General features: G+C 33.4%; 1 protein-coding gene across 7 annotated transcripts in view; it reads right to left on the minus strand.

The window, feature by feature from the left end:
- The window catches only part of KCNT2 (potassium sodium-activated channel subfamily T member 2), a 408,182-nt gene that overhangs the window by 252,845 nt on the left and 140,298 nt on the right, over window positions 1–15,039 (minus strand). For all 7 annotated transcript variants that reach the window (XM_037734957.1, XM_037734956.1, XM_017518646.2 and 4 more), the window contains exons 4-5: window positions 8,514–8,562; window positions 5,727–5,786 (exon numbers count right to left, since the gene is read on the minus strand). In XM_037734957.1, coding sequence (XP_037590885.1) covers window positions 5,727–5,786; window positions 8,514–8,562 — 109 coding nt within the window. The remainder of the gene's footprint in view (window positions 1–5,726; window positions 5,787–8,513; window positions 8,563–15,039) is intronic.

The raw sequence follows: 15,039 nt of genomic DNA on the forward strand, positions 1-15,039 counted from the left end.
ATGTACTTTTGATTCACAGCACATGTATGCATATATTTGTGTGTTTGTGGACTAATTTTCGTGGTCTAAAATTGTACAGTGGGACAATGTATTGCTAAAAATGAATGCATCTCTTTTATGCACTGAGTTTAATTCTAAGATTTCAGGTTGTCTTCTGAACTACAAGATATATCCATAAATTATCTTTCTTAAAAATAGCTAATAAAAAATAAATATGGAAAGGATCCACAAGTTTCATTGGCCAAGAAGGAGTCCCAATAAGCCTTCATCACAAAAACCTAAGGATAAATGCTATTATGATGAAAAAAGGCATGCATTCATACAATGCCACTATGTAAGAAAACTAAGAAATAAAATTGAAAGACAAGCACAATGCTTTTCAATATTATATTAAAGACATTTTCCATTTAATCTGATTTTCATGAAGGAGATTAAAAAAACAAAAAAACCTTCTTCTTCTTCCGAAAGCTAACACCTTCCGTTTCTAAGTAGTAGCTGTGTGTGCTCTCAGTGTGCAGTCCTCTCTGTGTTCCTTGTCTTATTGACAGAATTCAATGAAACATAAAAAACCTCAATCCAATTAGCCCACATTTAGTATGGACACATCATTTTTAACCAACAACAACGCAGAAAAATATGTGATTTTCTAAAATGCATCGCACTTTAGTTTTTATCATCAAGAAAAGTAGAAACTTGGAACTACTACCTATGCAACTCAAAAGAGCACTTTAAAAATTACATGAGTTACAGCAGTTTGTTTGTTGCGAGCTCTGGCTGGGCCAACGAACGTTTTAGAAATACCTTTTATTCTTAAATGTTAAAAATACCTGTATTTTAAAATATTTAATTAAAGGACTGATAATTTGTCTTCTTGGATGAATTTTAAATAGTATAGTAATGCAATAACAGTCTTATTTTGTATTTGTACATATAAACCCAACAATATTTAGATTTACCATATTCAGGGCAAGATAAGCAGAATCAACAGTATCTGGTATTCAGAAGTCCTGGACTAAATTCTTTGTTTTTTTCCAGAAATAAGCCAGTTTGGTGTTAAACTTTCAAAATTGTTGCTTTTTGTAATCTGATTATAGAAAAAAGAATTGCAGATTTAACAAAAAGCTTCTAGGTATGATGAATTTTTGTGTGTGGAGGTTTGAAAATTGTGCCAGAGTTTGTTTTTGAATCCTTTTGATTTAATGAATATGTGTGCATAAATAGAGCTTCATTTTGAAAGCAGTTGATAAAGAATTACAGGGTATTTATGACAACAAAAGAATAAGAACTTTAGTGTTGGTTGATTACTGTAGTTGTTTTGCCAACCAGCTATAAACATGAATGGAATGATGATTTAAGCACAGACCTGCACTTCTGTATGACAGAAGACAAAATAAGTTCATGTCATGGATTTTAATTCATTATCTGCTAAACTCAACATGTACTTTAATAGTTCTAGCTAATTTCATTTTAACTTAGTCTGAGTTTCAAAACCTACAGTCTCAATGGAAGTTTATTTTAGTTGTTAATGATTTAGTTATGCTTATTTTAGAATGTCTAATTTCAAGAATTATAAAGTGCTTGCATAATGCTGTATTAAAATGTATTTAAATATTGTATACATATATAAGCATATGCTTCATATCTCTCTATAAATATACATATATAAACCAATACAAAAAAGTCATGTATGATTTGCCATTAATATTACTATTTCAGAATTATAAGTATTAAAGAATGATATCAGCAGTGGATACAATTGCTAGTGCAATACAACATCCATTTCTGTGTGTCTGTATATTACTTTTCTTTAAAAAAAAAATCTAACTTGGCCAGGCATGGTAGCTCACCTCTGTAATCCCAGCACTTTGGGAGTCTGAGGAGGCAGGCGATCACTTGAGCCAAGGAGTTCTAGACCAGCCTGGCCAACAAGGCAAAACCCCATCTCTTATTTAAAAACAAAACAAAACAAACAAACAAAAAAAAGCAAATATTAGCTGGGCATGGTGGTGCACACCTGTAGTCCCAGCCACTCAGGAGGGTGGGGTGAGTGGATCTATAACACCTAGGAGGTAGGGGCAATCGCGCCACTGCACACCAGCCTGAGCAACAGGGTGAGAACCTTGTCTCAAAAAAAAAAATCTAACTTGAGGGAAGGAGTATGTTTTAAATTCTGCTACCCAAACCTGCCTCATTTATAGACCATAAATAACTACCACTTACTTTTATGAGGGTTTATGGGGATTGAAATAGAAATAATATTTATCATCTAGCTCTGAATGCTAGGCCTTATAATTTTCTGCTCTAATCTTATAAATTATAAGCAATAATTGATTATGAATGTCATCATCATATGATTGCAATGGGAAATTATCTTGAATCTATATGTGTTTTCAAAATTGCTTTTACAATTAGTTCTAAGAGTTATATTAGCAAAACACTAATCTTAATTTCTTATTACATTTTAGCCAGAAGTTGGAGCAAATACATCTTTGAATGCAGATTAATATTTTCGCCATGTTACAGTCCTGTATATACTCCTGTACTAGTGGAAGAGATAGAATTAATTTACTCCAAAACACAGATGCGTAACTTTTAAGCATACCATTATTTATATATCACATTCAACATTTATCATATATGTATACATGCATATTAATGAACATTAAAGATAATATCTGGGACACTAATTTATTTGATTTTTAATTTTGTTTTATTTTTCTAGTTATCCAGTATCCAGATCTGTCAGTCAGGACATATTTATAGAGCACCTATTTTGACAAGGAGGTATACTAATAAACCCTTAAAAGACCCTTCTTTAGTATCTTCACCTATGTTGCTTATCATTGATTTAGTCTAGGTAATTTAGGGATGTGTGACTACCATGTGTAAGCTCTTTCATTTCCCTTCTCTAGCTTCCTTCTTTATTTCTTCATGCACCACTTGAATATATACATAGATAAGCATATACATCATATCTCTATAGATATACATATATAAACAAATACAAAAAAAGTTATATATGGATCTGCTATTAATATTACTATTTCAGGATTATAAGTATCAAAGAATAATATCAGCAGTGGATACAATTGCTAGTGCAATACAATATCCATTTCTGTGTGTCTGTATATTACTTTTCTTTAAAAAATTTAACTTGGCCAGGCATGGTGGCTCACTTCTATAATCCCAGCACCACTCCCTTCTTTATTTCTTCATGCACCACATTTCACCTTCGGCACTCTCAAAAGAGAATGGAGACTTTCCAAAGCTAATCATTAAAACGCAGGTTTCTGTTCCAGCCTATTCCTACTTCTCATAAACTTTCCCGCAATATTTCACTCCTCCCTTGTACTTTGTCTCTTTCTTAAACAAACGCAGATTTTTATCATGAAACAGTCCTCCTTGCTTCATCCTACTACTTTGAATAAGCACCTACCCCAGTCAAACAAATACTCCATTTAACAATTTTGACACTCAATTGTATACCATTATAACTGGATTATTGTAGGTGATTAGTAAATGACCTCCTCATCTGTAAACTCAATAGCATTTCCTCAAGTTTCTCACACTTGACATAGCACATACGCTTTCAAATAATACTTTTTATTCCTCAGACATTTCTAACATCCTATGTCTTCTCATAAATTTTAATCAATCCCCCTATAGTTTTTAAAGCTGTCATTCTTTTGTTTCTATGCTTTCTTATTTATCAATCTGACATTCTTAGAAATTAGTGGGTTTTTTTAATGTGACAATCATGGAATTAAAAAGAAAAAAAAGTGAGCCTGAAAACAGGGTGAGTTTGTAAAAACTTCATGCTCTAAATTTAGAATTAAATAATAGTCTAAAGAATGTCATCTTCAAAATTCTAATGTTCTAAAAAGTATGAAAGGGCCAGACGCAGTGATTCATGCTTGTAATCCCAGCCATTTGGGAGGCTGAGGTGGGAGGATCACCTGAGCTGAGGAGTTTAAGACCAGCCTGGGCAACAAGGCAAAACCCCGTCTTTACAAAAAAAATACAAAAATTAGGCAGGTGGCAGTGTGCACCTGTAGTCTCAGCTACTTAAGAGGCTGAGGTGGCAGAACTGCTTGAGCCCAGAGGGTGTTGAGGCTGCAGTGAGCCATAATCGTGCTACTGCTCTCCAGCCTGGGTGACAAAAGAAACTGACTGCTAGATAAGATTTCCCTGAAAACAGAACCTTACGTATACTTGATATAGCAGATAAAAATGCTATTAACAAAAATTGGTAATAATTATGACACTCAACCACTGCAATGACTTTCTAACTTTTCTAACCTCTCTGTCTTCCCTATTGTTCTATTCTTTCTCCAAAATCCTCAATTTAAGCATCTCCATCAACATAAGCCTTAGCTTCCACCCTGGTGATTAACTCATGCATAACAGACTTTCATGGCTTCCTTTACTGTCTCTGTGAAAATGACTGCCAAGTCTTAATAAATCTCTCTCTCAAAAATTCCAGATTCTCATTCTCAATTGTCTGCATACCTTATTTATCTGTATGTTCACAAGTACCTGAAATTCATCACCTCTAAACTAATTCCATTATTTAATCTATGTGGACCCCAATCTTTTTTCTTGATACAGTTGTTTTTTAGTTTTACTGCCATATTTTCAGCCATTCAAACTCAGAAACTACTAGAATGGTACGAATTTCCTTCTCTTCACTTATCTCAACTCATCAGTTGATAATTTATTTAGCTTCTAGCTTCATAATTAATCTTTCATTAAATCTGGCAATTCTTTTCATCCACCTAAAATCTTACTGTCAGTTTTCCTTTCATACTGCCATATATCTTAACTGAGCAGATACACTTCATAATAATGTCTATTTGATCCGAACTGCATAGACATTCTAAGCAATATTCCTAAAACTGAATTTCAATTACAGAATCTTGTGTTAGTCATCTCCCATCAACCTAAAATTATACGCTGCTATACAATGCCCCCATATTCTAGCCAAATATATTTATTATTCCTCCATTTTTACATGCAAAGTCCTTCCTTTATGCCTTTGCTCATTTTATCAATCTCTACTGTCCTGTCTTTTCATCTTGCCTTATTGAAATCACTATGATTCAAGGACTAGTATTTCCTTTTCATTCCATGATATGAGCTCTCTCTATAAAACTCCATAGTACTTTCTTTGTACCTCACTGGAAGTACCCATTATATTCTGCTTGTATTACTATTATTTGTATGATTTTCTGCTGTAACCTCCCTTTCTCGATTGTAAACTCACTGAGAAAAGAATCATGTGAAGTATAGAGCTCTTCATTAAATAAGAGCTCAATACATACTTGTTAAATCATGTTAGCCAAACAAAGCTTTAACAAAAAAGAAGATAATTCATTAAAATAATTCCTAACAGACATGTTTTTGCTTTCTCAATATTTTGTATACAAATCAGAAAAAAACAAAGTTGAATACGATAAAGTTGAACCATTCCATTTGCTTGCCTCACTATATCATGCATATGATGGGTAAGTAAACCCAAAGGAACTAGCAGAGCATTTGTAAGTCATCAAGGAAAACATTATCAAATTAATACAGCTTTTTATCACCTACTGGAAAGGCTCAAAACAATTAAACTGGCTTAAGAAGAGTCAGCCTTATCCTGAAGTGCAAATTATAAATAGAGGCATACTGAGTAAATATTAGCAACGTGTTCTATCAGCTGGAAACTGCTAATTAAAATAACTTACCTTATAACTAAGATAACCAAGTAATATTGTTTCAAACAGACTTATCAATGCCACTGAAACCTGAAATATAAATTGTAACTTAATGAGAAAACACAATAAAATTAAATTATATACACTCTTGGCCATACTACTAACTTTATTTAAATATATGTGCATTTATAAATATATGTGTGTACAATAGGAGATATTAGGTGGCACTTTATCTTCTATACACAGATGACAGGCTGCTGGCCACAGTTTGCTGTCTCCTGTGCTACAGCTTAGTTTTCATGCATTCTAACACTTCTTAATAAACCATTTTTATTTATTATTCAAAATGTGAAGTTGGTATTAAAATAGACTGGCTGAAGTTTACATGACATATAAAGAACAGCTTCTTTTATGTGTGTGTTTCTTTTGAAAAAAAAATTTTTTTAAGAGAAATAGTGTCTCACCATGTCCAGGCTGGTCTTGAGGCCCTATGCTCTAGCATCCACACACCTCAGCCCCCCTAAGTGCTGGGATTACAGGCATGAGCCACCGTGCCCAGCCACGTGTGTGTGTGTTTCTAATACATACAATCGCAGCACACAACTGGCCACCACAGACAACTGCTCTATCCCAGAAGCACCAACATCTGTATCAAAATCAGCATTTCTCTTCAGAAAATACAGAAAATGAAATAATATACACTTTAATAGTATATTCAATCCTATCACCCATGTCAAACAAAATAAAAAGCCTGTATCTTCGACTACTAAACAAAATAGACCATATCAGCACTTCAAAATACTTTCAGATTTTATTTGAATGAATTGCATAACCAGCTCCCCTTTTGCGGATAGAAGTGTTAGTCCTATCTTCCTATGCAGACTTCTGTCTTTCTCTATATTCTCTATTGTATATGCCATCCTTACTGTTAACTTTCAAAAACACATTACTGCACCACAAAAAGTGACAGGAAAAGGTAACAAAATTATTCTGTGTTAAATACTCTAAGACTTCAGGATAGATAAATAGAATCAAATAAGCACATGTAAATAAAAAGTGACTCAGGTAAACATATGTGTTTATAGATTTTGAGGTTTAAGACTATTTAAATGAGAATAGCAGATACTCTGGAGATTACATTTTGTCTCCTGTCAGGATAAAAACTTTGAATTTAAAAGAATATTAAAACATGAGAACAATAAGAAAACAGATAAAATGCATGGCAGTGTAAGTAAAATATGTTCAGAAGTATGTGCAGTAGCCAGGTATTAGTATGACAGGAACCTCTAATCTCTTTTTTTTCTCCATAAATCCTCTAGATCATAATTACTCATCCTTTTTTTTGTAGAAGTACATGGTGTTAGATGATCTCTAGAACATTTTTAACATGTTACTCAAAGTACCATTTAAAAATGAGCATCATTATTTTAAAATATCACTATTTTAAAAAGCAATTTGAATACATCAAAATATATTTGAAGATAATATATGGCTATTCATGAAACAGTTTATTTTAAATGTGTACTTAATTAAAGGATAGCTCAGATTAAAAGACTTTAATGAACATTTCAATATTTTAAGAGTTATTTATAAATTAATATGATATTGCAACAGAAGGAAGTCAAAGTAAGGAAATGTAAAAAAACAACTTTAACAAAACAAAATACTAAGACACAGTAAAAACTTGATTTCATGGCTATGATCACAATGCACACATACTTTAAAAAATTCATTATCACATACAAATGTACAGACTTCACAATTATCTTGTGAAAAGGCATCTGGAATGAGTGTTGAATGAGAGATATTGAAGACTTGAGTGAGAAGGTAAGAAGGGATGGGTGATGAGAAATTACTTGATGACGCAACGTACATTATTCGAGTGACGGATATAGTAAAAAGCTAGACTTCACTGCTACTCAAAATATCTATGTAATAACATTGTACTCATACTCCATAAATGCATACAATTTTAAGTAAATAAATAAAGTACTTTAAAGATTGTTCCTAAGCAGTGAGTCTTAAAAAGTCTTTCTCTTTTTTCTGGACTCTAGTGTCTTCCTACCTGAAATTTTTTTTGATGTTAGTGATTATATTCTTCCAATAATTTGTAATTTTTTAAGGCAAAAGAAAATAAAAAGGATCTGTAGTAAGTAAACAGAAGTAGAGGAGATAGAAACTTACAAAAAGTTTGCTGGGCATGAAATTCAGTAGAAAACAAAACAAAACAAAGAAGTAATGGAGACCCTAGGGAACACCTCAACAAGACATGCTGTGCTCTTTCGTATTTCATATTCTTAGTCTTTGTTAAAGACTCCTTTTATGCTAGGGAATAATTTTTATTTTATTTACATGATTAATTGCTTAAGAGCTAAGCTCTTATGGTGATATGAGTCACTAATTTGTTTATTCATTCAATAATTATTTACTGATATTCTACCATGTTCCAGACACTAAGAATACAAGGTAAAAAGCAAACCCAGTTATGGGCTTTAATAAAGGAATGACATAACAGGAATACCTAATGTACTTTGGGAAAACTTGTGGAGCCTTACAGCACTGGTTTACTTTGGTTTTCTCCAGACTCTCAAAAGCTCTTTAAAATCTAATCCTGATCATGAGGAAATCCTCAAGAGGTAGAATGCAGGGCTCAGACAAAGAAGAAGAAAACAATAAAAATGTTAGTTCAAGATGTGTATGAAGATTAATCAAGCAGAAAGACAAACTCACTTTGAACATCACAAGCTTTCCAATAGTACTTTTCTGTGAATATGAATAAACCCAGAGATATGGGGATAAAACAAAATTGTACATAACCTGTAAGCCCCACAAAGGTAGACTTCTGTTCACCCAAAAGATATGAGACCTATAAAAAGAATAATAAGTTAGTTTTTTAAAATGTGAAAAATGTATTCACTTTTAAAATTCAGTTAAAGTTGGAAATATTAAAATAATGCTAGCATAAAAAACACAAAATATCAAAATTAACATTTGAAGAAATGTTTTTGCCTTAGTTTTCTTTTTGCTAATATTTATTTCTATTCCTGTAAAAACTGTTTAAGTTTCATTTTTGGTCACTGTTAATAAATTAAAATATAATGAGACATTATTTAAAGAATGATAACGCAGAGCAGAATAGCCTCAAATCTTTTACTGGATAATTCTACACTGAAAAGTCACTTAATAGTCTTGTCTAAACTTTAAAAATTTTTAAATTTTTACCAGGACATATATTTTGGGTAATAAAAATTCAACAGTATAAATAACCATTTAAAAAGTCAGTAACAGAATATACAACACAATAATATTTCAACTTGAAGTTTTATAAAATACGCAACATACCACGAAAAAGTGTGACCAGGGTTAGCTTACTGGACAAGACAAGGAGTAATCATCTTTACTCCTTAAAAATGTTGTCTTTTCTGATAATAAAGAGGCTTATGCTCTGGAAAGAACATCATGACACTTAATATCCCTCTAATTATAATTTTCCACAATTTATAATCTAGCTTTGTCTATATCATTTATTACACACTTGATTCAAATGGGAGTCACTCACAGCAATACACCCTACTCAGGAAAAATGAAAACAGTTACACTTTCCTGAAGAGAAGCAGATGAATGGTAGTTTTTCACATCTCAGTAAATGGTGCCAAATCCCATTTTATTTGGTCACCCAAAACTTGAGCATCCTTTTAGATACTTTCTTCCCTTGCATCTTTAAATACGAAATTCACTAGCCACCAAACCTTTTCAACCATTCCCACCAAATATCTGCAGAATTCACCTGCTTCTCTTCATGTCCACTACCAAAAATCACCTTATTGCAAGCTACCATTTCTCACAACTGAATGCTTGCAAAAACCTAGCAGTGGAAACTCTGCTCCTTCGTTTACCTTCTACCACTTTTCTCCAAGTTGCAAATACACTGATTCTTTCAAAATTCATTTTAGATCACATTACACTATTCCCTACTGGGTATCACCTTTGAACTTTTGTTAGAATAAAGATCAAAACAGTTGACATGGCAGTCTTAGACTTATTCAAGTGGACACACTCCTTCCTACTACAAGCCTTTTTTACATTCTATCCTCTCATCCTAGAAGTCTCAGCTAGAAGTCTCCCTGTGTCTCAGGGCAACCCTCTCTGTGGATTCCACTTGATAAACTTTGTCAACTAATCCCCTGGGCCATGTCACCCATCACACCTTTCCTGTCACTCATCTCAGTGAAAACTTTATATTTATTTGTAAATGTATTTCTTTAATGACTCTCTCCTCACAATTACAAGTTCCATAACACAACATAACCTAACTATTTTACTCACCATCATAAACCCAATGCCTTGCTAAGTATATGCATATGTTAAACTAGGCAACCAATAATCTAAGATAAACGGTGCCAATAAAGGCAAAGATATAACTTACGGATTCAGTATCACTGCCCTTTCTAAGAAAACTTTTATATTCTGAGTAACATTTGAGAAATCAGACTACAACAAGGTGTATCAAAGTGAAGAGGGATATGTGCCCAAGTTTTGCAAGTGGAAAAATTATGTGCTACAAAAGCCACTAAATTCTCAAGTAGATAGCAATGTCTGCAAAATTATAAAATCAGTTGCTAAACAGAAGTGCATGAGCACTTTCAAAGAAAAATTGGTAATTAACATAGAGTATTAAAATTTGCTTGACTTTTTAATAATTGCTGTTTTTACTGGCCTGAGATGGCATCACATTACGGTTTTGATTTGCATTTCTCTAACGATCAGTGATGTTGAGCTTTTTTTCATATGTTCTTTGACTGCATAAATGTCTTCTTTTGAGAAGTGTTTGTTCATAAAGTTTGCCTAGCTTGGGTTGTTTGTTTTTTTCTTGTAATTTTTTTTAAGTTCCTTTTAAATTCTAGATATTAGACCTTTGTCAGATGGGTAGATTGCAAAAATTTTCTCCCATTCTATAGGCTGTCTGTTTACTCTAATGATAGTTTCTTTTGCTGTGCACAAGCTCTTTCGTTTAATAAGATCTCATTTGTCAATTTTGGCTTTTGTTGCAATTGCTTTTGGTATTTTTGTCATGAAGTCTTTGCCCATACCTATGTCCTGAATGGTTTTGCCTAGGTTTTCTTCTAGGTTTTTATGCTTTTGGGTTTTACATGTAATCTTTAATCCATCTTGAGTTAATTTATGTATAAGGTATAAAGAAGCAACAAGAAGGGAATTAAAGTAGCAGATGCATCATCATCAAGTAAAATAACAACATTAAAATTGAGGAAAAAGTCATTAAAATATTGCTCTAGGTCAACCAGTATGTATGTGTTACGTATATGTCTGAGTATACAGAGAATCTGTAATATGTCTTTAAAATGCTTCATTCTAGGTATTGAGATCTGAGATAATTTTTACTTCCTTGCCATATATATCTATATTGTAATACGCATGAGCCTTTTTAAACGATAAAATACACAAATTTCCCTTTTCAAAAATATAAAAAATTAAATAACAAATACAAACCAAAACCCAAATATATATCATTTAGCTATTCTGAATTAGACTATTCTGTTGATAAAATTCATGTCTGAAGCATAATTTGAAAACTAGAGATACCATACCAAACAATGGAAGAAAAAGCAAAAGTTAAATATAGAAACTTAATAACGTAGCCTCAGCCACTTTTCACAGAACATTTATGAACTATCTTAAAAGTAGGAAAATAGATGGTAAAAGTGTGAGAACAGCTGTGGCAGAGGAGGTGAGAGTCAGAGGTGAATATGTTTAGCAGAAAAACAAAGCATTTGAAAGTAATAGGGTTAACATGCAGGACATAATTCACATGAAAGGATATGTTGCTCACAAACCCAAGATGAACTCAAAGACTGATAGCACTCCAAAAGAAACCACAAAAAACTAATGTAAGCTTGTAATGTGCTAACAAATAATAAACAAATAAAACAGGGGGTAAATTATACGACTCTCCTGGCCATAATACACACTAAAATATCAGTGCTGGATATGATACTAAGCCCACATTTCAAGACAAACGTAAAATATTTAATACACATCCAAAAACTAGGTGGGCAAGATAGGAAAGCATATGAGTCTTGCCAATACGTTGGAAAGACTTTTCAGTATTTGAATCCTTTCAAAACATTGAAAACATTCAACCCCAGGTTAGACAACCATCAAGGGTGTTATAGAGAAGACTGATAACTCTTTGAAAGACGGACAGTAAGGGTGCTTCCACCAGATACAACATTGGCTGTGACAGAGTTGGCTTTCGCATTCATTCTCCCCCTTCCATGGCACAGAGTCAAGGGCAAAAAAAGCCACTCTTCAGTTGACTACATTTCTCAGTCTTTGTGTCAAGGTACGATGATATAACTGGTTCTCACATCGGATCTGAATATGAAGTACAAGTAAAAGTGATGTTTGTCATTTGCTGGCCCATAATTTTTAAAAGGATACAGTATATGCCTTCTCCAAGCTATCTTTCTCTTTGGGAAAGCTGGATGCAAAAAATCGCAGTCTTAGAACAACACATATACCACAAAATTCAAGGGGCTTGTACCTATAATACCTACCATGTTAGAGAGAGAGAGAGAGAGAGAGAGAGAGAGAGAGAGAGAGAGAGAGAGACACAGTGTGTGTGTGTGTGTGTGTGTGTGTGTGTGTGTATGTGAATCATTTTATGGAGAAAAGGTTCACAATGACCAAAAGTATAAGTGTTAGACCCCAGTAAACAAAAAGTGCTTTTACATTTTTGAGATTCGTTAAAGAATGTAGTCCTACTTGAATCTAAAAAATAATCAATATACATAAAAGAAGAAAAGGTCTACATTAAAATATTCATTCCTATTGATCATCAAATATTTAAGAGCTATTGTCAAAATTCTATTTATTCCTTTAACAGCTGTTACCCTGAGAAAGAAATATTATTTAAAATTTGAATTTCACTTAAACACTGTTTGTTATACTAGGCATTGATTTTAAATGCAATCCAAATACCATTAAATATAAACCTGTTCATGTGCTTCTTACCTGCTTCTGTATCACTTGATGTTAAAAACTATCATTGCAACAATTTTTAAAGTGGAAACAGATGCACAAGTTTTGACACAGTGATGAACTGTAAGCGCCAGCAGACAAGGAGTTAATTCTGATGGCTCATCTTTCAATGTCATTTACAAGCTACATGCTGCAAGTGTCCTTCCTTTGTTAACATCTTTAAATAATTTACTATACACTGTGGGTACATCACAGTTTTCCATTCACACATCATATATTAACAGTAAAATTCTTTTCATATTCTTTCAGTTTTTCCATATGATAAGGTTTTCATATCAGTTTTGATTTCCAAAAGGAATTTAAAAATAAAGCAAAGCAGCACAAAATATCTGCAGACTTATCATGTCAGAAGCTCTAATTACATAAATCTCTTTGCTTAATTGCCCTCATTATTTTAAAATAGAGGCTGTGCCCATAAAGGCAACTTCTGTTTTTCATTAACCAATACTGCATTGACAATGGAACTAAACAGAACATTGTATTCAAAATGGAACCATAAATGTTTTTAATTACAGTAATCTGATTTTTCAAATGTATATCCTCTATAATTATGGCCAAATAATCTTAGTGATATTACATAGAAGTTAATTGTAGGAAACTTTGTTCCTCCTGTTTTCAAATAATATAATTTTACTCTGCCAACACCCACCAAATGCCCTTTTACCCTTAGAAGGATTCATCATGCCTCATTTTATGATTTTCAGGTCTCACTAGTATGCTTTTTATTTATAAATCACCACATGTTAAAAATACTTCTGATATGATTGTAGAATAATTTGTTATGTGAACCATTTTAATAACACTGACATCTCCAGGCATTAGTCCTCAATTATTTTTGTTGTGCAACACACTATCAATAGAATTGCTGAGAATCATTTCATTAATTCAGCAGCATTCACTGACCCACCAAGTCCTATGCTTAGTATGATAGCTACGGAGGCAAACACAGCATGGTTCTTGCCCTTAGTGAGCATACAGAAAGGAGAGAGAAGTGAATGGTAACATAAGGGGCATGCTTTGATTGTTCTGAGAGAAGTGTGTAGGAGAGTACCCAGAAGACACTCCTAACCCAGAGTGGAACTGGGCTACAGTGCACAATACCCATTAAGGATTTTAGATTAATTGTTCTCCAAAAAGTTGTTTTCCTGAAGCCCTGGAGTCCAGGAACAAGTCAAACAAGTGTGGGTTGTGAGGAGCAGGAAATCTAATTTCCCAGAAGAGGGAGCAGAATGTTCAAAGGCTCAGAGAAAGGGAGACCAAGTTATAAGTGTATAAGTTACTTCAAGTAGTTCAGCATAGGCTGGTGAGGTGGAGTAGGCAAAAGTTAGATTACTAAGGAACTTCTTTTACTCATGTATCCATTCATTCATTTAACAAATGACTATTGTTTGCCACTTTGTATCGGACTCTGGGGATTCAGACAGTGATCCATGATGTCATGGAATATCCACTCTAGTATTCATGGAATCCACAAAAAACAAAGTAAAAGTAAAATTAGCAGAATACATAAAAGAGAAAGAGGCAATAGAGAAAAAATTAAAAGAAGAAAATTATTAAGGGAATCTCATCAGGAGATTACAATTTTAAAGCTTAATATTATCTGAGGAAGTGTGCCTTATGTTATCTGAAGGAAGAGAATTCTGGACAAAAAGAAACACCCCATGAAGGACCTAAGCTGGGTGTGTCTGGTATGATCAAGGAACAGAAAGGGGCTAATGTGGCTGGAGCAGACTGGGTGTGGGATGAGTAGTGGGTGGTGAAGTGATAAGGCCATGATAAGTACTTCGGCAATCACAGTACAGTCGTATCAAGATGTGACTTATGTTTTACAGAAATAGTTTCTACATTAAGAATACATCAAAAAGAAACAAAGGCAGAAATAGCAGGAGTAATTAATTAGGAGGCCACTGCAGTACTCCAGGTGTGAGAAGGTAGCTTGTACCAGCGTGGTAGCACTGAGAAGTGATTGTGTGCCAGGTTTATCTTGAAGGTAGAAATGATAGAATTTTCTAAGGGATTTGTATATGCTGCAGAAAAGTAAAGAATGGCTCCAAAGCTTTTGGGCCAAGCAACTTTTCGGCTGTATTGTTATCAGCTGAAATGTGGAATGCTATGAGTAGAGGCAGGGTTTGAAGGAAGGATCAAGTTTTCATTCATTGAGATGTGGAAAAGCACTAAAAAGCCTAACTGAAACACGGTAAGTCTGAAATGTCTTGAATATCAAAGTAGAAAAGTTGAATATGCAGTTGCAATTTGGGGGAATGGGAACACACTGGTTTCCTGT

This window comes from Cebus imitator, unplaced genomic scaffold, assembly GCF_001604975.1.
Source record: "Cebus imitator isolate Cc_AM_T3 unplaced genomic scaffold, Cebus_imitator-1.0 Scaffold694, whole genome shotgun sequence".
NCBI classification, from domain to species: domain Eukaryota; kingdom Metazoa; phylum Chordata; class Mammalia; order Primates; family Cebidae; genus Cebus; species Cebus imitator.